The sequence below is a fragment of the Erithacus rubecula genome (assembly GCF_903797595.1).
Source record: "Erithacus rubecula genome assembly, chromosome: 25".
Lineage (NCBI taxonomy): Eukaryota > Metazoa > Chordata > Aves > Passeriformes > Muscicapidae > Erithacus > Erithacus rubecula.
This window is the reverse complement of record NC_136677.1, coordinates 5,339,023-5,365,397: the sequence shown is the minus strand read 5'-3', so window position 1 is coordinate 5,365,397 and position 26,375 is coordinate 5,339,023. Positions and strand designations below refer to the sequence as shown.

At 46.2% G+C, this 26,375-nt stretch overlaps 1 protein-coding gene across 1 annotated transcript in view; it reads left to right on the top strand.

The window, feature by feature from the left end:
• The window catches only part of CDON (cell adhesion associated, oncogene regulated), a 54,905-nt gene that overhangs the window by 5,309 nt on the left and 23,221 nt on the right, over positions 1 to 26,375 (top strand). Inside the window, exons 2-9 of the mRNA XM_079326784.1 lie at positions 13,219 to 13,355; positions 15,375 to 15,647; positions 17,187 to 17,333; positions 17,603 to 17,746; positions 18,399 to 18,686; positions 20,143 to 20,412; positions 21,290 to 21,628; positions 25,776 to 26,047. Of these exons, the coding sequence (XP_079182910.1) occupies positions 13,280 to 13,355; positions 15,375 to 15,647; positions 17,187 to 17,333; positions 17,603 to 17,746; positions 18,399 to 18,686; positions 20,143 to 20,412; positions 21,290 to 21,628; positions 25,776 to 26,047 (1,809 nt within the window). The 5' untranslated portion in view covers positions 13,219 to 13,279. The remainder of the gene's footprint in view (positions 1 to 13,218; positions 13,356 to 15,374; positions 15,648 to 17,186; positions 17,334 to 17,602; positions 17,747 to 18,398; positions 18,687 to 20,142; positions 20,413 to 21,289; positions 21,629 to 25,775; positions 26,048 to 26,375) is intronic.

Here is a 26,375-nt window from a genome sequence, read left to right as displayed (position 1 = left end):
CTTGTGTCTGAGTGCAGCCTGCTCCAGCTGGAGATGCTCCTGCAGGAGGATGGCACCAGGGGGTTTTGTTTCCCACTCCCCAGTGAGTAAAAGAAACCATTTATCTGGGTAAAGGGCCTCACCCTAAAGAGTCTCTTGAGAAATTACTCTTTTTTTTCTATGCCAGTTTGGAAGGTAAGAAGCCACATGACTGTTCTTCTCCTGGGGAACAACAACAAGGGAAGGGGACAGTTCATGTGGCCCCTTCTGAAACAAGCAGTGATTGTTTGGAGTTGAAATCCCCTGCTTGCTTCCAGATCAGTCCCCTTGAAGTTACTGTAGACAGGTGGTATGTTTTCAGTTTTTAATTTCTTTTTTCTTTTTTTTTTCCCTTGCTTGTTGTTAGTTGAGAGCTGATAGACCGGCCCAAATAAGGCCATGAGAAAGGCTGGCCATTTCCAGGAGGATCCACAGACAGTCAGTGCATGACTTGTTGCCTTTATCTCTGAGATCAGGAGATTCCTTTGCAGTGATGGATTAATCCACCCTTGAGTGAATAATATAACTGAGAACAAGTAGGAGCCAGCGCTCCAAACAGATGATTTGTTCAGTACGTGTGTGCCTCCCCTCCCCTCCCCCTCTGAAAAGTGTCTTTCTTCACTGTTTCATTCAGCCTGTTGAAACCTCACAGCAACCTGTGTCTGCAGAGGGCCAGGATGGGGCTGTGCCAAAGGGCTCTGCTCCCAGGTGCAGGAGGAGATAAACCAGGATGGAGGGAAGGTGCCTGTGGGCTGCTGGGGCTGTGATGTCACCTGTCTGCTCTGGCCATGACATCACCTGTCTGCACCTTCTCCTGGCTGTAGGTGAGAGTGTTGGTGCTGGCACCTGCCTGGGGTGAGCCTGCACAGCTCCAGTGTACCCCAACATGAGGCAGTGGGCTCTGTGTCCAGGAGAAGTTGTGTAAAGGAGCTGGAATATTTGGGTCAGGGGAGTGGACTTGCTGGGCACAAGGGATATGATATTTAGGAACATGGTTCTTCAGTTGTGCCAGGGCAGATCTGTAACTCATCAGCAGAGCCACAGCTTCTGGAGCTGCTTGGGGGTGTCCTGGAGCTGGACACCAAATCCCTTCAGTGATACAGTCCTTGTCAGCACACCTCCAGCAGGGCACAAGGCTGGAAGGGAGTTGTGCAGCTACAGCAGTGGAATTCCTGCAGTGAGATCTGTTATCATCTCTGTGGATACACTGGAATAATTCTTTGGCAGCTCATATGCTGGGTCTTGTTGCTTTGACATCTTGGAATGCATGGAGGTCTGCTCGTGTAGATAGGCTCAAAGAGGGTGTGAGATGCCTGGGGCTCCTCCTGCTCAGGGACCCCCCCAGGCAGTCACAGGCTTACTGAGAAATCTGTTAGCTCAAGGTCAAGTTGGTGGAAGCCCCCAGCTTTGGCTTTTTCTTGTGTCATGAGTGCCAGTAGCCTTGCCTTGATCCCATGCTCTTGGGGTGTGGGATTGGAAGCACTGGTGGCAGCTTTCAGCTGCATTTTGGAGAGTTTCAGTGCTCTGTGGGGTGAAGATAACATAAAATGGCATTTTTCCTTTGGAGAACAGGCTTTGCTGCTGTTGGCTGTACATAATTTCTGGGAGCTGAGGAGTTTTGCTGTGTAATGTTCCAACTCCATGTAGATTAAATGTATTGCAGAGTCAAAATAAACAATAGCATGTGGTTTTCCTTTGTTCCCCCCCCCCACTTCCCCACAAAAAGAGTTCACTAAAGTTCTTGAATTAGGGCTCTGCGTGCCATACGCTCGAGCGTAGGCTCAAATTTTCATAAAGCTTGCTGAGGGCTGTTACTGCTGGGGAGCACTTTCACCTTGGGGATAGCTTTGGAAATCTTTATTTCTCAGGAGCTTTTTCTGAAGGTGTGTTTCAATGTAGCACTCAAATACTTGTTGCCTGAAATGCTTTGCAGTGACAGTGGATCGCAGCTTGATGGTGATTTGAGACTCCTCTAATAAAATGCAAGAGAAGGAGGAAAACCCCGAGGGTTTTTTGGAACAGAAGATGTTTTCTGTTCCTGCCACTAATCTCTGTTGCAGAATGAAATAGGAATGTATACTTTAAATCTCTGTCAGGGTGTAGAAGGAAGCTGGCAACGGATGTAATCAAAAATGTTATTATCAAAACTCTCCAAGTATGTTGAAATTTCAAACTTAATGATATAATTTTAAATTCAGCTATTCAGACTGAGGCATGGTTTTGGGGTGCAGATTGCACTTCCAAATTGTGCATGGAGATGGACCAGAGAGGAGTTTGGAGCAGACTGTAGGTGGTGGGTACTGCAGTGGTATGGCTGCAGTCTTCAGCCCTGTGATTTCCAGTGACTGGGGTGGCAGCATTAAATTGAGGTGTGGTTTTCTAGATTATGGATTTAGTGGCTGATCACTTAAAAAAGTGTCCAGTTTCCAAGTTAGTATTCTTCCTAATTAGTGTGTTTGTCGTGGCTTGTATGTAACCAGTGTGTGTAGAAAGTGTAAGTGTTCAGAGTTGGTCTGAAACAGCTCTGGGCACAGGGAACACAAGGAAGCAACACCAGATCTGATGACTCTACCCAGTGTGAGAGGAGACAGAAAGCCTCCAGCCTTAGACTTGGAATAAGGGAACTGTGAGTAACCTTCACCCTTCTGACCCTTCGTCTTCAAGTGGAGAGGCTGCAGGTTGAGGATGCAGAAGAAGCTCAAGTCCTTCTCTGAGCCAAAGGTGTGAAGCTGTTTATTTTCACTGGGATAATGTATATATTGCAGGAGGCAGATGCTCGCCTGCTTAACCCGAGCACTCACTGCTTATCTGGGCTCTGGCGAGTGTACAAGTGTTGTCCCTTCTAATCCCCCAACATTAAACAGTCCAGGCACCTTTCCCTGGCTGAGCTTGGGACTGCTTTAAAAAACACACAGAGAGAAGCCAACAAAAAAGAAACATTTGCTTTCTTTGCCAAGTTTAAATGAAGACTAATGCCGTGGTGCTGCTTAATCTTGTTTTTCTTGCTATCTGATGGATGCTAACGTGGGATGGAATCAATCCCGGCAGCCGGTTATCTTTGCAGGGCCCCCATGTTGCTGAGCTCGGCGTTAAAGTCTCGTGGGGGAGTTGATGTGCTATGGAGAGTCTGGAACTTTCTTCCTATGTGGTGAAGCTGTGGCTGTGGCATCCTCCTTCCTTTGGGAAGGTGTTTCCAGGAGTTGCCAGGCTGCTGTTGGACATCCGAACAGCAATCCTGTTCGGCGAAGCGGGATGTGTCTGAGCGAGTGCGAACAGGGCACAGTCAGGTGAACCTGGCGGAAATTTCTCCCTGGTCCCTGTGATGAAACTTAACTCCTTTCCTATCAGTTGCTCGTGTTTGAACTGGTTCTGCTGGGAACAGCTGCCTTGGCCCTGGTTTGCAAGAGGAGGTTTGGGCTCTGACTCACGACCTGCCACCTTGAGGGTGCTGCCCCAAGTGCCCCCAGCCCTGGGCAGGGGTTCCTGCTGCCGGCAGGGCTGAGCCAGCAGCGGCTCGAGCTTGGCTGCAGTGAGTCAAGCAGGAGGGCTGGAGGAGCCAAACCCTCAGGCCAGTGCTTGGTGATGACTGCTGCCTCCCTCCCTTGGATCAGCACTCTCCTTGGGCTCTGCTGGCATGAGGAAGGAGGCGGGAAGGGAAGCTGCACCGGTGCTGGGTTGTGCAACACCTCTGAGCAAAGCCAGCCCAAAGCCTCCCTCTCTTTCCCCCATGTTCCACTGCCCCTCTCCTTGCCTAGGAGCCAGGTTGGTTTGTTGTAGCAAACCTAGCCTGACCAACACAATTTTGTCATTTATTTTTCTGCCTAGCTGCTGCTTTTATCTGGGCCTGAGGCAAAGGGGCTCCTTTTGTTCAGCAATATTGTCAGTTGTGTCAGGATTCCTTCCCTGGAGGTGAAGAAGTGCAGGAGTGCGTGCTTGCCGGAGAGCTCGGACTTCAATTTTGAAACCAGGTTTGGTCTTTTGAGCATGGGGGAAGGGAGGGGAGGAGAGCAGTAAAACTGAATTACTGTAAGGCTGGAGGATGGATTGTGTGAAGGCTTGTTTTAATCGGGGGAGGAAAGGCCAGGGTCTTTCCTGCTCTCTCCCTCAGCTGTCCCTGGTTAGCTGGTTTGCTTTTTAATAAGCATTGTTCTGCCTGGAGCCTGGGTCCAGCAGCAGGGAGTGTTGGCATTGCCTGTGACAGCGTGTGGACAGCTGTAACAAGAGGGGAAGCAGTGACTTGGAGTGCAGGGCAGCACTTTGGTTTAGAAAGCAGAGTCCAAATGGGTCTGTTGCTCCAATGTGTGCACAGTTCCAGCAGGCACGGTGAATTCTAAGGTGACTAAAGACTGTGCTGTAACACAGGCTTGGCTCTCCAGCTCCAGTGCACCTCCCATATCCTGCAGCCATGAGTTCACAGGCTCCTAATTGCCTATGATGTAAGACAGCAGTAGATGAGGTTGCTATAAATTCTGGCTGCAGGTGTGGATTTAATGGCTGTGCTTCCCTTTAAGGGCTCACGGATAGCATGGATCCCTGCAAGTTACAACAGACCAAGTTGGACTCGGGCTAGCATAGCTAAAAGAACCCATTTGTCTGCGTTTTTTAGAGCTGTTTGCTGGAGGCTACTAAAGGACGAGGTGTCAATGTTCATCTGGAATTGCCTGGGAAATGAGCTTGCTGTCCTCTAACAGAGCTCATGGTTCCAGTTCTTTCCATCAATGTTCTCTAATGGCTGAGCTGCCCACGTGTGAGTGCCACTGGAAATGGACCTTTAGGCAGCCTGTGTGGACACAAGTACCTTTGTCTGAGAGTCTGGCAGCTTTTTCTGGTGCCCAGAACAAGACTGTAGTTCTAGTCCTCTTTATTTTTTATTCATGCTGGATTCTGGTTTTAAAAACCATAGAAAAATTATAATCATGGGTCATGATCCTTGACATGCAAAATGTAAACTTTTTGGAGGGAGAAAACACCCCCTGAGGCAGTTACTCCTTGCTGTGATGTGTGCACCTGTAACTTGGATAATTAGGATGGTGAGTTTCCTTGCTCCCTTGAGAAAAGGGGCATGGCTCACTTGCAGCTTGGTTTTGTATGTTTTTCTTCATTTTTGCACACATTCTTGCACTCCAGGGTTTATTCAACATACTGGGGTGGTGCTTCTTGAGCTGAGGCCTCACGCTGTTCAAGTGTTCGAGTTCCTGTTCTTGGATGTCCATTCCCAGCCCCTCCTTTGGACTGGTGCTCCAGGACTACATGGGGAGCTGAAACTTCTCCCTCATCCAGGTGAAAACTAAACCTCATTTTTTGTTCTCTGGCTGAGTTTCCAGCTGGATCTGCCAGCAGATCTGACTCACTTGCTGGCCACAGGATCCCTGGTGCAGATAGGAGAATGCAAGCCAAGTCCTGAAGGAAGGTGTTGCTGCCCTCCTCGGCAGCAGCCCATCTTTAAATTAGCTGGAAAACTGGTTGTGAAATCTCATTCTTGCTGAAAACCAGAGCTGAAGAAGTAAAGCAGGCGCCTCTCTCCGAGGCTGAGGCCAGCCCTGAGGAAGGAGGGGAGGGGGTGTTGGCCCAAGGACCCTTGCAGACATGGCTGAAGGCAGCAGAGCTGTCACAGGTGTCCCTTCAGTGGTGTGGCACAGGTGTTGAGCTAAACGTGGGGAAGAAAATGGAAATATGAGGCAAAATAGTGCTGAAGTGGGGAAGATAAAGACAGAGGAGGTCTGAGGGGGCCTCGAAGAGCAGAGGGTGAGAATTTTGTATGTATTTGGCCTACTGTGATGGAACTGTTAAACTAATGATACCTTTAGCTCCCTTGGGGGCTGAAAGCCCTGATTTAGGCATTTAAGCATAATTGCAGCCCAGCAGAACTGTGTATCAGGCTAATGCTCTGTTCTCTCCTTCCCCGAGGCCAGAGGAGGCAGGAGCCATTCCCACTTCATTAGTGTGGCAGCAGGGGGACTGTCTCAGCCCTTCTTTTTTTTTTTTTTTTTTTTTTTTTTTTTTTTTTTTTTTTTGCTGATGTTAATAATAAAATTAAGCTAATTGTTATGCCTGTTTGTGGAGAAGAAAGTGTGGCTTCTGGGATGATTTATTTATTTTTCTCCTGATGCCTGTCTTGCTGTGACCAGTGTTGGAATGGCAGGATGGGAGCTCTCCCCCCTCGGAGCACAGATGTGTCTCAGGAGCAGAGTCGTGACTTGGGAGTGTTTTCATCTGTGTGTGCAGAGGCACAGTACACAAACTGTTAAATTTCCTTCCCTCAGCTCCCAAATCCATTCCTCCAGTCCATGCCAAAGCATGCGTTCTTCTATCAAGACCATATGTACGCCAAGACCAAGGTTCTAAAGTCAAGGTGTTTTTGAAATATTGGAGTGCAAATTAAGTATCTGAGTAATCTTAACTGTCTTCTTAAAAAAAAAAAAATCTCTATCAGCCTCACATATAACTCAAAAGATTAATGGAAGGCTAAACTTTGATCCAAGTCCAACAGCTGATACCAACTATGAGACTTTCCAGGCCTGAAAGCAAAATAGAAAAATCCAATAAAGAATACCTCCTTCTCCATCTTTGAGGCATGCAGCCTCTTGGCCATGGTTTAGGCTAATACTGCTATTTTTTTCTCAGTTGCTTCCTTTTGTTTGCTTACTTTTGTCCTGTGCCACTGGACCTTACTTAGAGCAGTTTGAGTAAATTAATGATATTATTTAGGGTGCTTTATAGCTTTGTAGGAAATACATCTGCTTGATTATTGAGGAAGGCCATCAGGATGTGGGATCCCCTGTCCTCTCTAGGGCTCAGTCACTGTCTCATTTGCTCAGCACTGTTTGCTTTTCCTGCCATCTGCCACCCAAGCAAACACTTGCTCTGTATTTTGACAAAAATATCAACTTTCAGGTCTTTAAGGTCCCTTCCAATTCAAGCCATTCTATGAAAAGCAATGTGCCATTAGAAATTGCTGCAGAATTGTTCTTCTGCTTCATGGGAGGTTTAAATGGTGTGAAGCAAGAAGAAAGTGCCATGCAAGGTTGTTTATAAAAATATATCTTCCCTATAAAGAAGTAAAAATACCACTTGAATCTTTAGGTGAAAATGGGCATAGGAAGCACTTGGATCACTTAGTGCTGGGTGTGGGTGCCAGGCAGGGCTATGGGCAGAGATGTGGAGGCATTACTGACATCCAAGCTGAGGATTGCAAAGTTTGAGCAACTGTAATTTCTCTCTTTTATTCAGGAGATCCTTATCCTTCTGATAAGGATCTGGAGGCTGCACTTTCATTTGTTTAAAATGCAATAAATAAATATGAACAGAACATCAAAGGATGCCTTTTCTTGTAATTTTTGACTGCCTCTCCACTCGGTGTTTCTGCGGATCCCTTGGCGTCAGTTTCATTGTGTTCTGACCCGTTTGTGTCTCTCACACTTGGTTTATAGGGTTACTGTCAGCAAACTGCTTTTTTGGGGTTTTCCATTTCACCTGGTTTTTTGGGGGGTTGAGAAAATCCCGGGTGTACGGGACTGTTCGGCAGAGCTCCGTGTGTTTCCTAAAAGCACATGTAAAATCCCTTTGAAGAATAGAATTTTATTGCTTGCACTCACGAAATCCTCTCTTTGGCGATGCCATAATTCCAACACAAATGCTTAATTACAGTATTTTTATTTTTTGCAAAATCCCCAACCTCTCTGTAAGTGCCTGGCTCCTTATCTCCAGCACTCTGCTTCCTGTGATTTAGTAGCACACAAGCTGCAGCTCCAGTGCTCGAGGTGGAGAAGAGTAAAACGGGAGCACTTGAATGTTTTTTGCCCAAGCTGTGATTACAGCCCGGCGTTTCCCGGCGCTCGAGCCCTCTCTTCGGAGTGTAATTAGGAACACATTGATTCTTATTGCAGCTGGCAGCTGCTCGCTATTGCCTTTTTCAGCTTCTGACCCCCATAGTCCCGCTGACCTTTCCTGGGGTTAGTCGTAGGCCCTTTTCATTGTGATGGGCTCGAAGTGGCTCATGTGGAGTTGATTATTTCCTTGCTTGTCTGGCCTTTTTGGTGCCATAACTCCAAGTCACTTCCATTTTTTTCCCCTGCTTTTGGCTGACCACAGTGAAAGGAAATGCTTTTGCTGGCGACAGGATCGGTTTGCACGCTTGACTGACTCGATTGAGACCCTGAAAGGGGGGGAGGGGGAGGGTAATGAACACTGTAGGTGCTGCATTTGCTTTTTAAAGGTTGATGTTAATGATTGAGTGGTCATTAGGCATTCATAAAAACGAGGCTCCGGCCGGCTCCGTTGCCTGTTGGCACGGAGGGCAGCGCCGGTGTGGGGACAGCTCCGCTCAGCTGCGCGGCCGCGCCGTTCCCGGAGCGCCGCCAATGGACGGGCCCGGCCCGCCCGGTGCCTCCGGCTGCACCGAGCCCGCTCCTCCCAGCGCAGGAAGGCTAATGAACTCTATGTGCCAGCTGCTACACTCATTTTGCCAGACCCCAGGAGGACGGCATGAAGACAGTCAGTGATCAAAGGCACTGGAGATCACTGAGGAGCCGAGCGGCAGGAATGTCTGATTGCTTTCTCTTGGAATGCCACAGGCTTCAATACCTCCTTATTTTTCTTCTTTTTTTTTTTTTTTTTTTTTTAAGGTGTCTTGGTGTGAGATTTAATGATCTAACTCAGCTTGCTCACGCTGAAGCCAGAGTCTTTTAGTTAATTCGAAGGGCTTCGTTTTGCTCTAAATTTAGGTGGTTTCAAAAATTGTGGGTTTTGCTGTATTGATAGCAAGTAAAAATGAAATTTTCTTAATAATGCTAATAAATAACCTAGGGGAAAAAAGCTAATTTACTGAGCTTTGGGTGTTAAATCACATACAGCATTATGAAGTGAGGTGGGATAAATAAATTTTGAGTTGCTGCTATTTAGGAAAAATGGTAAATCTGTGTATCCAGAGCTGGTACACCCCAGAGGGCTGTCACAGGGCTGCTGCTGGGCAGTGCTGCCCCCGAGGCTCAGTCACTTTTTCCTTGGGCTTCTTAGCAGAGGCTGTCAGCTCCTGGAGGTGGAGTGGGCAACCTGAATAACTCCCTCTGTTCCCGAGCGTGCTGTTTCCTTCCTCCTCCTCCTCCTTCTGCTCTACCCAACGTTTATAGGACCTGGAGCGTTTGGGTAGTGCAGAAACCCTTCCTCATTTAGCTGTTCCTTGCTGAAGGTTGGGAGAGTGTTGGAGCAGGGAGTGATGGAGCAGGAGTGCAGTAATAAATCGAAATGGGGTGCTGGATGTTGGGAAGGGAGGCCCTGGTGTTGTCCTGCCAGCTGGTCTGAGATGGCAGGAAGATGATTCAGGGAGCTAAACCGAAAAGGGGATGAGATAATGCTCTTTTCATAGTCACTCTGCCCTCAGCTGCAAGGGTGGAGAGGAGAAGTTCACGGTCCAGTAAATAAGTGGGGCAGGATCTCAGCTGTGTTTGGAAGGACACTGGAGCTCAGCACCATGGGAATGCATGGAAAACAGCATTTTGTCATCTTTTAGAATGTGAAACCTTATTTGGGGATGAATATGGGTAGGAGTGAGTTAATTTGGAGGAGAGGGTTAAGTTCCAGTGCCAGGACCAGACCTGTGGAGCTGTACATTGAAACCCACTGGTTTCTGGAGAAACAGCAATAACCATGAAGCTATGGGAAGAGACAAGAGGGTCACTGCCAGGGCTCAGAAATCCCAGCTGCTCTGGTGCCTGTAGCTCCACATCTTGGCTCAGTAGGGTTCTTCAGTGAGCCCATGGGCTGCTCCTGGTCTGGATGACCCATGTCCATCCTGGTGAGGGCTCCAGGCTGTGCCAGCTCTGTGCCAGCTGCCCTGCAGCATCCTGTGTGCCAGGCTGAGGTGCCAGGGGACAGCCCTGCTCCTGAGCTGGGAAACCACTGCAGAGCTGTCCCTTCCCCTCTCTCTGGAGTTAGAGGTGATTATTTATTTTCCTGCCTGTGCACGGCATTCTGGAGGTTACAGGGCTGAAACTGGGAGCTGCTGGACACCTGTCCCCACAGCTCTGTGCTCAGGGCTTCCTTTCATAAAGGCTCTGTGACAAGTGAGGCACACAGCTAGAATTGGGTCATGTGCAGAAATACTTTGCCTTACTAATTACACCCAGAAGTACCAGGCACACATCTCTGGGTGCCCCTGTGTGTGCAGCATGCTTCCATTGGAAGGGTTGGGATGACCCCTCCTCTGACACAAGTCTGCTATCTTCCCTGTTTCCCTTGATCCATGAGCAATAACCTACTTTAGAGCTGACAAGGAGGTCAAGTGCTGCACGAAGATAACTGGAGGATGACTTTAGGTGAAGGGGTCTGGGTGAAAGTAGGAGAAGTGTGGCCTTTGCCATGTTGTGCCTTTCTGCTGGGCTGGAGAAATGGCCAGTGAAAGTGAAATAAATGTACATTTTCCTGATCCATGAAAACCATGTCTTTCTCTATTTAACCTTGAATATTATTTATATGAATAACTCCTTTTTTAGTTTAAAATGCTCAGACAGTGACACTGCTTGCTTCAAAATAATTTTGACTATTTGATCCACAAATGATGGAGATACATCCCCTCAGTCTAGGAACAGTGAACAGGGAGCAGAGTTGTTCTGAGCAAAGCTCATATTGGAGTCTAGGGCACTAAAATGCAGTCACATCTAACCAAGCTGCTCCTCTTTCAGATCCAAAAGGACCCCAGTGACTGGTACTTGCTGTCAAAATTTCCCAAATTTGCTGTCAAAATAACCCCCATGGTTATTGAAAAGATGGCAAAGGGAAAGAATCATGTTTTTCTATCCCTAGGGCTTTTAAAATATAATATTAAAGAGGCAGAGTTTCTCCATGGGATTTCTAAAGGCCAAAAAACTATGAGCTGTGATCTTGCCCTCTTCTCTGTATTTAACAAGGGACTTCTGGAGTGTCACCATCTGCATAAGAAAAATAAAGAAGCATTTTTGGTTTATGTTGTGTTGCTGGGTCTTATCTTCCCCACTAAGTAAGACCTTTCTGCCATCCCTTCAGAAGCAGATGTTGAGAAGCTTCATTCAGAAGCCAGAGTGTTGATGCTGAACAATCCTACTCCAGTTAAAGCCAATATTTTTCCTTTTTTTTCCCCCCCAGTCAGAGAACTTTGGTCTTTGTGGCTCGCTGTGTGTACTCACTGCTTTGCAGTTGATCTTACCACTCCACAAGCCTGCAAAAGCCAAACTGGTAGGTCAAAAGAGGAGTAGCTGTTGACACTGGCAGCGAGGAACATGTAAGGAGAAAGATAAACAGAGGGAAATCAGAGCCTGGATAAAGTAGATCTCCAAAGATAAAGTTTAGTTAAAGATAATGAGCTGGCCTTGTTTAAAAAGACAGCTGCAAAATAACCCAGTAGCTCCATGTGCTGGGGTTAAAGTTGACCCAGAATATACGTTTCATTGCTTTTGATAAATAAATAGCGGAGGGAAGATTTGGCAAAAAGCAACATTGCCCCCAGCCCTCTTCAGCAAAGTGTTTGATGTTAACAAGTTCTCTGGGTGTTTACTTTGTCCTCTGCGTGCGCTGGTGGAGCGGCGCTGCTGCCCTTGAACCCAGGGAGAATTCAAATAAACCAACCCCTTCTGCACAGCTGGGCTCTTCTGCCATCTGTGGCTTCCCAAAACAGCCCCAGCTCGCCCTGGGAACCAGCCTGGGCCACAGGATCCCTGGGTCTTCCCAACAGCTGAAAGAAATTTGCCAGATCAGATCAAACTACCCAGAAACGGGAGCAGAACTCAGCAGAACTTGCTGCCCTCTCGAGCTGTCAGTGCAGTTTGTGGGCAGCAGTGGCAGTGAGCAAACAGCTCCATAAAATCCAGAATGATTCTTTAATTATGATTGGAGGCTTTTCCTGATGCTTAATTTGCATGTATACTTCACAGTGATGCTGTGACGATAAAATATGGTTATTTTAAAATAAACCACAGGAATAATTTTGCTGTTGATATCTGGATCCAACTTCTTGGAAAACAAAAACTCTGTGAACACTCAATAAACTGGGAGTTATTCCTACCAAGCATGTGTATTGCTGCACTTGTTTCTGTGCTCAAGTAAAACTCCCAGTTATTGTGTGTGTGTGGATACATGTTTATATACACAGCTGATAGATGAGATGTTTAAAGTCTGTGTTGAGTGTTATCAGCAGCAGAATTGTATGGCTGGGCTGATAAATGAAGTAACTGTGCTAAATGAGCTCAGATCTTATCCATCATAGCATTACACAAGGCCAGTAGGACATTTACACGAATGACAGCTGTGGATTTATTGTTTTCTTGGAGAAACCAGTGTTTGATTGAGACTCAGAGTGTCAGAAACACCCTTCCTGAGACTCACCTCTTCTAAGTTTGGTTGCTTGTTCCATTATTTAGTTTGTATTTTTCTGGTTTTAACAATTTATTGTAGAGTCATTTCAGTTGGAAAAGACCTCTGGGATCATATTTAGCTTGTGTTTTGCTGGTTTAATGATGTAGCTTTTATTTTTGATGATGAAAGTGAGATCTCACATAGCTGAATGGTTGTGTGTGATATGGCCAAGGAAAGGGCTGCCCTCTCCAGAAGCAGCCATTGAGATAAAAGGATGGATGTAATGGATGCCCCAAAAGAATATAGGAGAAAGCATCATTTTTTTGGGAATATAAATGAGAACAAGACTAATATTAGTGTATTTTCATTGCTATGGTTTGGCTGTAAAGCCCAGCAGAAGGAGCCAGCAGATGACAGGTCCCAGTGAGCAGGTTTAGAGCAATTGTGAGTGGTAGCAGCATCACAGTAATAGATTCATAGAAACTTGTAAAACAAGAACAGCCTGATGATAGATGGTCAAATGATTATTGTTTGCAAACAATATTATCTCCAATAGATAAGCTGTTTACTTTGGACTCCAGCTCCTCTGGGTGGAACAGAGTCTAATTTGTCAAGGCAGAGCGGTTCAATGCGGATGCCTCATGCCCCAGCTGTGGAAAAACTCTTACGTTAAGAATAGTACTTGGAACCACAGTGAAGTTCAGCTCTAACTCACTTTTACAGATGGTTTCTATATTGCAAAGAATATTGGCTGTTTCCTGGTTGTGCTTTTTTTTTCTTTTTTTTTTTTTTTTAAACCCCAACCACTTTGTTGTAAGAGAGTTAAAAGACTAACTCCTGAAACTCACAGTAGACATGTGCCTGTTTGTTTTGTAGCTGTTTCCGTGCCTCATCTTAATCTGGAGCTTTGGGCTTTCAATTTGGATAATCTGGCGCTATGCATCCACCCCCTGGGCACTTCCAGGCACTGCTCCTCATTGCTGCCACCAGCCTTGTCACTGTCACCAGCACAGGTAAGCCTCACCCAAGCTGGGGACTTGGAGGTTTTTCAGGTTGGAACAAATGTTTGGGAGTGCATTTCAAAGTGGTCACTGTAATGGGTATTGTCAATAAACTGCTTTTAAGGCAGCATGGAGCACTGAAACACAGCCTTACACTCAATATGTGACTTTGCTTGTGAAAACTTGGCTCAAGACAAGCACCAGAACATGGAAGACTCTGGCTTACATGGGTTTGTTCCTTGGGATCTCCGTGGATTCAGTTGGACACAGATTCTGCTGCATGCAGTGCATCTTGTGTTCCCAGGGGTCGGGAGGGGTTTGGATTTGCAGGGGGAGAGGGGAATCAGCCCTTTGAAATGCGAAAGCTGATGCGTGGCTGCAGTTGGAACAGCTCTGGTGTTAAAAAAAAAGAAGAGGGATGGTTTTAATTGACACATCTGCTCTGTGTAGTCAGCTTGTCTTAACGTAACCACACAAAAAAGAAGCTTTTACTACTTTTAGCACTTCATAGCCAATCGTTATGAGCAAATGGGATAAATTTTATTTTTCAAGCAGTCATAGGAGATAAATTCCAGCTGCAGGGTCACTGCTACCAATTTTGCCTTTTACATGAAGTGCAGCGTTGGTGTCAGAAGTGAGGGCAGAGGAGAAGATGAAAGTAGCAGTGTGATTTCATAGCAATTGGTGGCAAGCAAACAGAAAGGTCAGTGCTTCCCTCTTATCCCTGGAAATTCAAACTGAACTAATAGGAAAAACAGTTTTCTAATTAAAAGCTAAAAATGGACATCTGGAGTCCTGCGAAATGCTTGGATACCATTTTTATGGATTTCATCTTTTTTGGTTAAGTGAAGCCACACTTTAATTTCCAGTTTTATTTTATGTTTATGCAGATAGTTTATGGTTCAGTTAAAAATGTGCAGTTTCTCATCTGAAACTCATAACCAGAGCTGGGATGGACTGACTTGAGAAGAAAAGCATGAACCCAGGGCCCCACCTATAAGAAAACTGTCTCTGACTTGGATGTCATTTAATATCATCTTGACCCGTGCTATCTGGAATTCCTTAGTTCCTTTGCAAAATAGAAGTTGTTTTTCCCTGCCAATGTGCCTATTTTGAATTTAGTTTTTTCTCTTAATTTATGTTACTAGCCAATTAAGTCTTGCTGGTGTTAATTGCCTTTTGCTTGCTTCCTTCATGCAAAAATCTTTAGTGGAGAATTCAATAGAAAACAAATGGAAATACTTCCCAGTGTTTCATTGGCCAGGATAGGAAAAAATCCCTTCCAACAAGCAGGAATTTTCTTCTGGCAAATAAATGGATTCTCATAACCAAGTTCTGTGGAACTGAACCTTTTATTTATTAGCAGCTCTTCCTGTTTCTGTTCATCTTTACTCAGTAAAGATAATGGATGCCCAATTCATCATCCTTGTCCTGATGAAGTCCATGTATTTGGAATTACCAAGAGCCTTTGCTGTTCGTCCAGCTTTTTTTATCCGGCTATTTTTAATTAGTTCTGCAGACTGGGAGACGTTCTGTGTAAATACCTGGCAGGCTCCTGCCATTTCTAACATTTTACAAGTCACGTCCAGGCCTGCTTCATATGGGACAGATCAGCCACAGCTGTGTGTTCCTGTGCTCTGTCTCTTCAGGTGATGGCTGCTGTTTTCCTCTGGATAAATCCAGTGGGATTCCAATTTTTGCTGGCCCTGGCAAGCGTGATGTCTCTGCCTTGTGCACACTTGGGGATGTACCTCCCCCATACTGCACCTATCTCCATTTAATTGTTGTTTCCCCCTTTGTGGGGTTTGAATCCTGATGGTTTCCCAGTGTTTGAGAGTGAGCAGGAGTCTTTCCTGAGTTCCTCCTGCCAAGGAAAAGGCAACAATTGCTTGAGTATCACTTGCAACTCAGAGTTTAGAAACCCTTTATGTGGTGAGTTTTTCTTACTAGTCAGTGCATTGCTAACATTATCACCTGTGTCCATGCAAAATTCTGGTCTCTAACTCAATATATGTGTATTTTTCCTTTTAGATTTAACTCCCCATTTTATTTCTGAGCCCTCATCTACTGTCCAGAAGTCTGGAGAGCCCGTCCAACTCCGCTGCTCTGCCGAGCCCTCCTCAGCTCACATTTCTTGGCTGTTTAATGGGGAGCCTCTGGACAGCAGGGTGGGAGAGGTGGAAATCCAGTCAGGATCTTTGACAATCGTGTCCCTGAGCCCAGAGATGTGTGGGCAGTACCAGTGTGTGGCGAGCAGCAGTGTGGGTGCTGTGCTGAGCCAGCCAGCCACAGTGTCCATGGGCAGTAAGTTCATCTGCATTTCTGTTCTCTGCTCCTTGCCAGTTCTGTAAACCTCAGCTGGCTTGTATGGTTTGTTTCTCTTTGACTCTTAGAAAATGCCTAGATCAAAATGTTCTGTGGTGTTTTTTTCCTCAGCTAGTACTTACAATGTGATGGATTATCCACTTCTTGTCGTTTTTTAAATTACATCATCTGAGACCTGTCAGGTGATGCAGCCCTGGAACAGATTGCCCAGAAAGCTTGTGGGTCCCCATATTGGGGGCTTTTAAAGCCTCAGCTGGACCAAACCATACCTGATGGATTTAGTGTTGGTGTCAGACTCATTTTGAGTTGAAGGACCTTAAGGGTCTCATTCAGCAAGCATGAATGTTTTTCAATGAAATAATTCTCTTTTCCATGAATTGGCCTGAAAATACAAGATTCCCAAATGCTTCCCTTCACAAAGGATGTTGAAAGAGCAGCTGAGCTGCCACACCATTGTAGAATCATGCTTGAGAGTTGAGGAGAAATCTGTGGGAATTGTTGCTTGGAAAGTAAGTGGGACATGCAGATTTTAATTTTCATTTGATTTGATCAAACCAGTGTTGATGTGCTTCAGGAGGAGACAGTCTTCTCTCCTCTTAGGGACTGCTTCCCTTCTCTTAGTTGCACTGGTTCTTTTGATCAGTCTTTGCCTTGATGCTTGATCTGTAAATTATGTGACCTCAAGAGATTTGGAAGAGGAAGGACAATGTCTTCCACATGGGAAGGATGATGAGATGCTGACAATGGGAGTACCATATTCCTGCCTGATTGTGATTTGTCTGCTTGGGATCTGTGGGCTGTCTGAATCAGGTCTTTGTCAAGCAGGGTTTGAGTGATTTCTCTGGAAGGGTACCTCATCTATGGAGCATGTCCAAAATCCCCTTGGGAAGAAAATCTCTTATAACTGTTTTGGTAAAGTACTGACCCATGGCCAGCCCCTCTCAAGAGAGCTCCAAGGGTGGCCAACATAGGAAAACTTCACAGCCTCAAATAAATTTGAACATGGAGGCAGTAGAAGAGCAGCTTTCACACTTCCCTCCTCCCTTGGAGGTTTTGGCACACACAGGAAGGTGCTGGGAGCTCTTGCCTGCCTCATGGCACTGCTGTGTTCACAATCATCCCAGAAAGACAATCCCATGTTTTTATGGGCAGACTTCCTGCTGCCAGTGGGAATTGTCTTCTGTAGTGCCCACAGAGCCTGTGGGGAGTCCTGCAGCCTTTCCAGTGTCTCTGCTGGCTTTTCTGAGTGCAGTTGAGGGGATGTAGGAATTATTTTTTTTTCCCCTCACTGTTCCCATGTAAAAGCTGGTGCTTTTTGTAGTAAGGAAGTTGATAAGAAGGGTTTATGCTGTTTTGGGCTGCAGGATAGACCAGGCCTGTTGATATGAAAGTCCAAAAGCTGCACTAGAGAAGATAATCAGCATGAAACCAACTGTATTCTGAACACAAATACTGAGCTCACTGCCCTTCCCCTCTCCTAAGCCATGCTGCTCTCACCCTGTTCCCAACTCTCTCCAGGTTTAGCTGAATTTGGTGCTGTGGGGACAGCAGCTGTTGCAGCAGAGGAAGGAGGCACAGCTCTCATCAGGTGCAAGGTGCCAGAGAGTCACCCCAAAGCACAGGTTCGCTTCCAGGTGCGGGGGAAATGGCTGGAACAATCAACAGGTGAGGTGTTCTGTGCAATATAAGTGTCTGACAAAAGCTTGCCTGGAGTTTTTTCTTGGAAAAAAGTCCTCTGGAAACTTGTAGAACTTGCTGTGCAAATCACTTTATCTAAAGCTACCCTTGGAAATGAGTCTCCTTTGCATGGTGATTTATTTTTCATCCTGTATTTAGAATAAATAGGTATAGCTGACAAATTTTTAAAATTTTAAAAAATAAAGATATCTTTTGGAACGAAATTAAATTTAATCCTCCTTTCCCTGCTTGTTTAGACAACTACCTAATTCTTCCATCTGGAAACCTGCAAATTTTGAATGTATCTTTAGAAGACAAAGGTTCCTACAAGTGTGCAGTGTACAACCCAGTTACTCATGACCTCAGAGTAGAACTCACTGGACAGAAGCTCACAGTCACACGTGAGTATTCAGTTCAGCTTTCCAGAATTAATACAGCTCAAACAGGATAAATAACATCCCTAAAGATTTTAGCAAGGGCCTATCAGTGCCTCCAACACCATGGTATGTAAGATCTCTCCTGCATTCTTGGCACATCCAGTTATTTCCCCTCACTTTTCAAATCCCAGGCAGTCACCTGAGGAAAGGAAATACTGCTAATACTTTTGTGTCCAAATCTATTTTGGAGCAGGACTTCTGGAAGACATTGTTACAACATCATGCTCAGTCCCAAGTGCAGTATTTGAAAGACATGGAGGAGGACAGAGAGTGGGATGGGAGGATGTGGTTTACAAGCTGGGTTGGTTTCTCCTGCAAGGAAAAGCTAAGAGAACTGGGATTGTTCAGCCTGTAAAATAGAAGGTTTAGGGGTGACCTAATTGTGACCTTCCTACAAGAAAAATGGAGAGAGAGGGCCTGGAGTGACAGGACAAGGGGGAATGGCACTGATAGAGAGTAGGTTTAGATTAGATGTTGGGTGAGGCTCTCTGTCCCATCCCTGGAAATGTTCAAGGCTGGACTGGACAGGGCTTGGAACAACCCAGCCTAGTGGAAGATGACCAGAAGCCCAAACCATTCTGTGACTCTGTTCCACCATTCATCTCCTTCCCTCCAGGCCCTTCTTCAGGGGGCTCCCACATCCTCCACCCTCTGGCTCCCCAGAGCCTGGCAGTGCCCCAGCACAGCTCCCTGACCCTGGAGTGTGTGGTCAGTGGGTCAGGGTCAGCCCCCATCCTCTGGCTGAAGGATGGCAGGGATGCTCTGAGCAGAGGCAGGTGGAAGCTGCTGCACTCTCACCTGGTGACAGACCGGCTGGAGCCATCGGATGCTGGGAATTACTCCTGCCTGGTGGAAAGTGACTCTGGAACAGTGAAATATGTTAACTACTCCCTTGCTGTACTTGGTAAGTGTAAATGTGGTGTCTGCACTGCTTAATTAGTGGCTTGTTTGCAGGTTTTTCTGTTTTTACTCAGAGTCAGGATTAAAAACATGAAGGAAATGGATTTTCTCATGTTTGGGCTTGGTTGTTCATTAAATCTTATCTAAAGTACAGAGAGTTCTGCAACACTTCCAGCTACCAGCTAAAAGTGAGCAAAATGGAGGTGAATTCAGCTAGTTACAGAGTCTTTTAAAGCTAAACAGTCCAAAAGAGAATCAATACCTATGTTATTTATACTTCTGATCCAATAACCAAACTCCTGTGACCTGCAGTGCAGCACTGACTGTCCAACCAGAAACTGCTGCCTGAAATCATGAAGTAGGAAGAAGAACACAGATAGAAACAACACTCAAAATTCTCCATCTTGTTCCATACTTATTACTATATTCTAAACCCCCAGTTTTAAAACCCTTCACCATGTGAAATCACACACTACTATTTTAACTACATACCCATGACTTTAAGTCCATCACTCAATTTTGGAAGCCGTCTCCAAGGCCTCAGCTCCAAAGCAGTGTTCTCCAGGGGGTCAGTGCCAGCAAGCACAGAAAGTTCAAAAATCCCAGGTTTCTGGGATCCAGCAGGTAAGAAGTAAAGACATTTTCACATCCAGGCAACAAATGTACCCTTCGTGTACCTGCTAGTTTTGGCATCTGCTTCCAAACAGCCTTGCATTCTTTCTCAGCCTTAAGCATATTAAAATAAAGAATACAGATCTGTTTATAATGACTGTATCCCATCTTTTCTCCCAAGTTAAAATCTGTAATTATTTATCTCCTCAAACCATTTTGCAGTCAGAAATAATGAAATAATTGTTATAATAATAACAAACTCCAAGAGAAGAACTGATCCATTTATTTTCCTACAGAGTGCCAGTGTCAGTAATGTGCCAGGGACCAGATTTGCTTCTTTTGAGGGTGTATGTGAACACAAAAACTGATGAGGGAAGGTGATCTGTTTGGATGAGAACATAAACAAAAGCAAAAGAAACATAATCATGTGCTTGGCCTCTTTTGTTTGGCTGCTAGTTCTTTCTCACCTCCTCTTTCCATTGTAGAAGATTTTCTTGGTATTTGAGTTTTTCTGCACTCATGACAGATTTTGTTTGGGTTTTAAAATGTGTATGTTGGAGTTACTCAGGAAACAGGGTGTTGATGCACAGCTTCTTTTTGGGGGATGTCACTAATTAATTGTTTTGAAAATAGAAGTGTTTTATTTACAAGATTAATGCAAACATGTGGCTGTTGGAATAAAAGGGAGAAACTATTCAAAGAAGCCCATGTGTGGGAAGACCAGCTTTGGGCTGTGCAGTTTGTGGTACTTGCTCAGCCTTTGGATGTGATAAGCCTGTGTAATGTTTCACAGCAGCTTTTTCAGGACTTAGTGTAAATCATTAATGTAGAATCATTTCCCTTTGCAGAACCTGCCTCACTCTCCAGGGGACTGCAGGATCAAACCGTGGCCGCCGGGGCCAGCGTCCACCTGTGGTGTGACGTTGGTGGCAGCCCCACTCCCAGCCTCACCTGGCTCCACAATGCTGCTCCTCTCCAGCCCTCCCCACGGCATTTCCCCACAGGAAACCACCTGCACATCTGTGGGGTCACCCTGGAGGACTCTGGCTTGTACCAGTGCGTGGCAAACAATGGGATTGGGTTTGTGCAGTCCACGGGGAGACTCCGTGTCCAGCCAGGTGGGAGCACTTGCAGCCTTCAAGAACTCACATCAAGCATTTATACTTTAAGCTTTATTCTGTTGTGGCTTTTTTTCCCCTAGATTAAGTATTAATTTGTTTCTGGCCACTAATCTTACAAAGAAGGTGCTTTCAGCTGGATTTTAAGAGATGTAGGGATTTCTGGGTAGTGTGGCTACTCGATACTTAAAACCTGGATTATCAGCTGCAGTCAAATCAGCTTATGATTGGATTTGATGTGATTTATTCTTAAATAGAATCAGGATCCTGTTGTGCTGGATGAGCTGGTACTCCTAGTAGTGTTGGCTGCTGAGTAGTTAAGCCTGTTCTGTAATCAAGTTTACACAACAATCATCAGGTTTGGGGTTAATGCACACTTCACCTCTATCAGATTGGCAGGATCAGGTACCAGTAGTCTTTTTGATCTCTTTTCTGTCTAAGATACCTTCTAATACCCAGAGAAGTTGATTTCTGCTGGCAGGAGGATGCTGGCAAGATTGTTGCTGTCCCTGTTCTCTCTCTGCCGTGCACAGCTGAAGTTTTGAACCTTCTCAGGCCCAGTTATGGTTGGTGTGAGCTGTGCAGAGCCTGGCTGAGAAGAGATTTCGTGGCCTGTGTGTGTGTGGAGGGGACTAAGCCAATCTTGTGTGTGCTGGGTTCCTCAGTGGCAGTCAAGTCTTTGTCATTTAGAGAATTTAAAGTGTGGTTTGAGTGTAGGTTTTTATTAGCCTTCTCTAAGGAGGGAGTCTGTGCTGATGTCTTCAGTCTGGAAAAAGAGTCTAGAGAAGAAATAATTGTTAAAATGGTTAGAAAGAATGTGATTTTTTAAATTGTATTGACTTAGTTTAATTCATTCTCTGGTTGTATTTCCCCCCAGGCAAAGACTCTGTCCCCATCATCATCTCCTCCCCAGCCAACACCACTGTGGTGGCTGGCGGAGATGTGACCTTGTCCTGCAATGCCACCGGCCTGCCCGCTCCCCTGATCCGCTGGTACGACAGCAGAGGCCTCCAGATCAGCCCCCCCAGGCAGGGGCTGCAGCCCAGAGCACAGAGCCCTCCCCAGGCAGGGCCAGGGCCCTGGTGCCCCTCGGTGGCCCGGCTGGGCTGGGGCTCCCTGCGCCTGCAGAACGTGAGCCCCGAGCGCGCCGGCGAGTTCCGCTGCCAGGCCAGCAACCAGCACGGCTCTGCCCTGGCCTCTGCCTTCCTCACTGTCAGTAAGTGACTCCCCACACTGCCCTCCTGGCTCCCTGAGTTAGGTCAGAAACACCCCAGAATAAGAAATGCCTGGCAGGTGGGTGGGGTGGAGTCACAGGGAAAGGAAGCAGAGGAGTCTCCATGGATCAGTTCCTCCCTCCCACCTTAGGCAAAGGAGGAATGCTGTGTGCATTGCATGGATTTAGCATTTTATATGTGATAAAAATGATCTGAGGGTGGTACTTTTTATTTATGCATTGAAATTGCTACTAGGAAAAGACACTAAAGCAAGATGGGAAAGAGCCTTTCCTCAGATTGAAATATTATGTGACATTAATAAGAGGTTTGAGCTCCCCCAAGTTCCCTTCACAAGAACTGAGATACAGATTTTTAGTTACATGAAGTTACTTAAGTTTCTCAGCTCTTTCAGCACCTTGCCTTAGTTAATTTAGCTGAATGCCAGGGAGATTTCAGGTCAGTGGGATTTAATATGTGGTCCCATATTTAAAGTTCTTTGGTTAGAGCTTAAAACTCCTGTAAATAACATGAAAAGATGCTTAAAAGTTCACTTAGGGGGAAAAAAGAAAGAAGAAACCTCAAGAAAGTGATCCCATCATGTAGTTTTATAAATCAGTTATTTTTGGACCTTGCTGAGTGGAAACACGAAACTAAATATCATCCCAGAATTCAGCCTGTGTTAAAGAGAAAAATCCCACTGCTTTGCCTCAGAATTTTATGGCAGTGAGTTCAATTTTAATGCTTTGTTTATTAACTTTTATCGGTTTCTAATACGTTGTACTGGCTGCTGATTATGGTGCAGAGGGTGGTTAAGGCATTTGGTTTTGATATAAAAGTCCCCAAGGACTTTCTGGGAGCTGTTAGGGGTTTAGAACAGCTCCCAGCCATGCCAAAGACATGCTCAGACACTCAGCTGTTTAATGAAGAATTCCTGCCAGGTAGCACTTCTGAAGCACCTGAATGACTTCAGCTGGCATTCCAGTGCATTTCTTTGGTAGAAGGATCAGCTTAAGCACCTCTCAGCCTCAGTACCTGTTCCTGTAATTTGCCTTGTCCCAGCACAAAGTGAGAGAGCCCATCTGGCTGAAAAAATATATCTTTTTTTTTTTTTTTTTTTTTTTTCCCTTCTGCTGGATCTATTCCAGGCTGTGATTCATTGCATGGTCTTACAGCGGGCAGGACAACTTCAGCTGCCATCATAGTGAGAAACCACCAAAATGTAAAATGATGCCTCAGGATCCTGTACCCACGGCCCTCCCTTTTTTAAGTCTTTTTGAGACAGTTGTGGGGTTTGCCTGCATGGCAGAAGCTTCCCAGAGCTATTGAACACAATGTTAAATCTCAAAAATAACTTCATCTAGTGGAAATGAAGGAGGAAAATACACTGCAGATAGTCTGAGTAGCAGGAGAGAGAGTGAAAAACACAAGGAGCATTTAGTCCATGCAGGTGGATGTTTCAGGGGCAAATGGGCTGAAGTTGCTCCCACAGAAACCTTAGAAAAGCTCTGAGAAGTCCTGATGTGATTTAAAACACGTGCCAGGTGTGGGTGACCTCACTGATGTGCTGGTTCAGGTTTTCAGAGCACTTTCCCAGCCTGTGCTGAGATATTTGGAGAGCTTGCAAAGCTGGGAGGATCCTCTGGCTGTTAAAAAGCAGGGGAGAAATGCCTGGGAATGTGACCTGTTCTCACAGCACAGATAAAACCTGGAGCTCTGCACTGCTGTGGCTGTACCCTGGTCAGGAGGGGAGCAGGAGAACAAGCAAAGGTGCTGTGGAACACAGCAGGTGGGGAAAGGTTTCTGCAGGAGAAGAGGCTGAAAAAGTGAGGGCTCTTCCCCTTTGAAATGAGGCAGCTGAAGGGGAGGAGCAGAAGCAGGCAGTGAGTACTGGGTATTATGGAATGTGTGGGTTGGAGCCAGGCTGGCAGAGTTGGGATGGTTCATCCTGGAGAAGAGAAGGATCTGGGGACATCTTAGACTCCTTTCCCACGCCTAAGAGAGCTGGAGAGAGCTTTTGTACAAGGGCCTGGAGTGACAGGACATAGGGAATGGCTTCCCACTGCCAGAGGGCACAGTTAGATGGGATTTTGGGAAGAAGTTCTTCCCTGTGAGGGTGGGCAGGCCCTGGCACAGGGTACCCAGAGATGCTGTGACTGCCCCTGGATCCCTGGGAGTGTTCAAGGCCAGGTTGGACAGGGCTTGAAGCAGCCTGGCCTGGTGGGAGGTCAGTGGGGCATGGAACTGGAATGGCCTTTAAGGTCCCTTCCAACCCAAATCATTCTAAGATTCTATGAATACATTCTTTCGATGCCCAAATTTGGGACATTCAATCCTTCTCTGGTTGCTGGTGGGATCAGAATTTTGGGTGTGTGTAGCCTTTGGCCTCAGCTCAGTTCTGCTGGTGTTCCCACTGGGATTGGGAAGCTGAGGAAGAAAAATCTCCATGGCTAAAGGGAAAGGGATGGCACTGAGAGCAACAGCCAAAAACAGTTGCATAATGACACAGCAACAGAGAGAAGGCTGATGTGCTGGGTTCTGTGGGTAGTAATTATACCAGAAACTTTGCAAAAAGAGTTTAGATCTGAATTACTTAATGGGAATTGTTACCCAGAGCTTGTTTTCCAAAGCAAAAATACAACAACCCTGCAGTTGTTGACGACTCCCCTCCTGCAGCAATAAACACAGTGCTGGCTGTGGGTCTGCTGTCACCAGCTGAAACCACAACTCATTCTCCACTCCAGTGGAGTGTCCCCAGTGCCAGCAGGCGTCAAACCAAACTGTGCCCACCCACATCCTCGGGGTCCACCACGCTGCTCAGGGCCTTCCACCTCCTCCCATTTGTTTCCAATATCACGCCCTTCCCGCTGCTCCACTGACAGCAGAGATGCCCTTTCTCTCAGGGATTGTTCTGGGAGTGTCTGGCATTTTAAGACCATCTGGGCTTTGGGGACATCCTCCCCATGTTGTTGCCTTCTTCCTGTCTCTGAATTTTGTGGCATTGCTAAATAAATGAGAAGAAACAAACAAGGAATGCTTGCCGAGAGCGTGTCTTCAATTTGAAAAGAGAACTTTCCTTCCCAGCTTTTTTAAAAAGTGGCCAAAAATAGCAGCCACACTTGCTGCTGGTATTTTAATGGAGGTTTGAAGGAATCTGAGTCAGCCAGGCTAACACTGCCTAGGCTTTACATTACCAAGGAATTTGTTTGTTTTGTAAACCAAGTTCCCTTCATTCCCTTCCCCTTCCAGACCCCGGCACGTAACATAAACCTACACAAATCTGAAAGGACGGACAGGGCTCCGAACATCTGGCTGTCCTGCTGCTGCAGCCTTGAGGGGCTGTGCTGCTTCCCAAACCTTCTTGTTTTAAGTACTGATCTTTTCTAGTCCTGGATAATCTCAGATGTCCAACCTGCCATCCTTTTCCTGCCTGGGATTCTGACGAGCCCTGCATCAGCCGAACAGGGTTTTTTTTTTTTGTCTTGTGGCCTCTTTTAGACTACTGATACTGTATAGATTTCTTTTTCATACCAGCAAAAGTAAATAGGATGGAGGAGGCTGGAGAGGGATTTCTAGAAATGCGTTGGTATTAAATTGCATGTAGATCTTCCTGTAAACTGAGTTTATTCTCAGCATAAATTTTCAAATGAAGTAGTTGAGTTGTGCAGCTTTCAAAGCTTCTCTGAATTACAGCTAAAACCTCAGAAACTGGGGTAGGAGAATGTCCTCTTGTGTGCATGCCAGTGCAAGCCATGAAAAGTTCCTTGTACAACGGCTTACAAATTACTCTGTTTGTCTCACAAATTTAGCTATATACTTATTTATTTCTTTTCACATGCATTGCCATGACTTAATTTAGTGGAGATACGGTCAAACTGTGCCTGTAGACCTTGAGTTTCAGGTTTTCTGTCCTTGCTACTGCAAAAAAAACCCCACCAAACCAAATAAAACAAACCGAACCCCACCGCTGTGCCCTGAAAAAACACCCAGGCCGCAGCTTGGCACCAGGCTCAGAGCTGTGTGGGCACCTCTGGACCTGGCGTTTTGCAGCGGGGCTTGTTTGGAAATGTCACCGTGAAATGATTTAGCGTCCCCTCGGCGCGGGGCGAGCGTACGTCATGGTGGGGATGTAACCAGACCCTCCCTTTGCAGTTCCTTCAGCAGCTGGCACGGGAGCAGGAGAAACAGCTCGCCTGGAGCTGGCCCAGGGCGACGAGAGCGCTGCAGGAGTGGCGGTTCCAAGCTGGCCTCCAACGCAACCCGCGGCGGCCGCGGACAAAGCGGCGAGCGCGGCCGCCCCGCCCGAGGCCCCCATCATCCTGAGCCCCCCGCAGACGCCCAAGCCCGACACCTACAGCCTGGTGTGGCGGCCGGGCCGCGCCGGGGGCCTGCCCATCAACGCCTACTTCGTCAAATACCGCAAGGTACCGTCCCCAGCACCCCCTGGCGGGTTACACAAGGGGTTAACCCTGGTAACCAGGTGTCTTGGTTTGAAAGATGTGCTTGCTAAGAAAGGCAGGAGCCTCTCTTTGAAATGGAGAATGTAAACCCCTTCCCTCTAAATTATTATAATGTTGAAATGAAAGAGCTCTCAGGCAAAGATATGGGAATAGGAATAACAGTTCTTTACTAGGAAAATTAAAATAGAAATGCAGTATTACAAAGAACAAACCCAAATACTGACAGAGTCAGAATCCAACCTGACACCCTGTCAGTCAGTCAGGGTGTTGGCAGCAGTCCCATTAAATGATG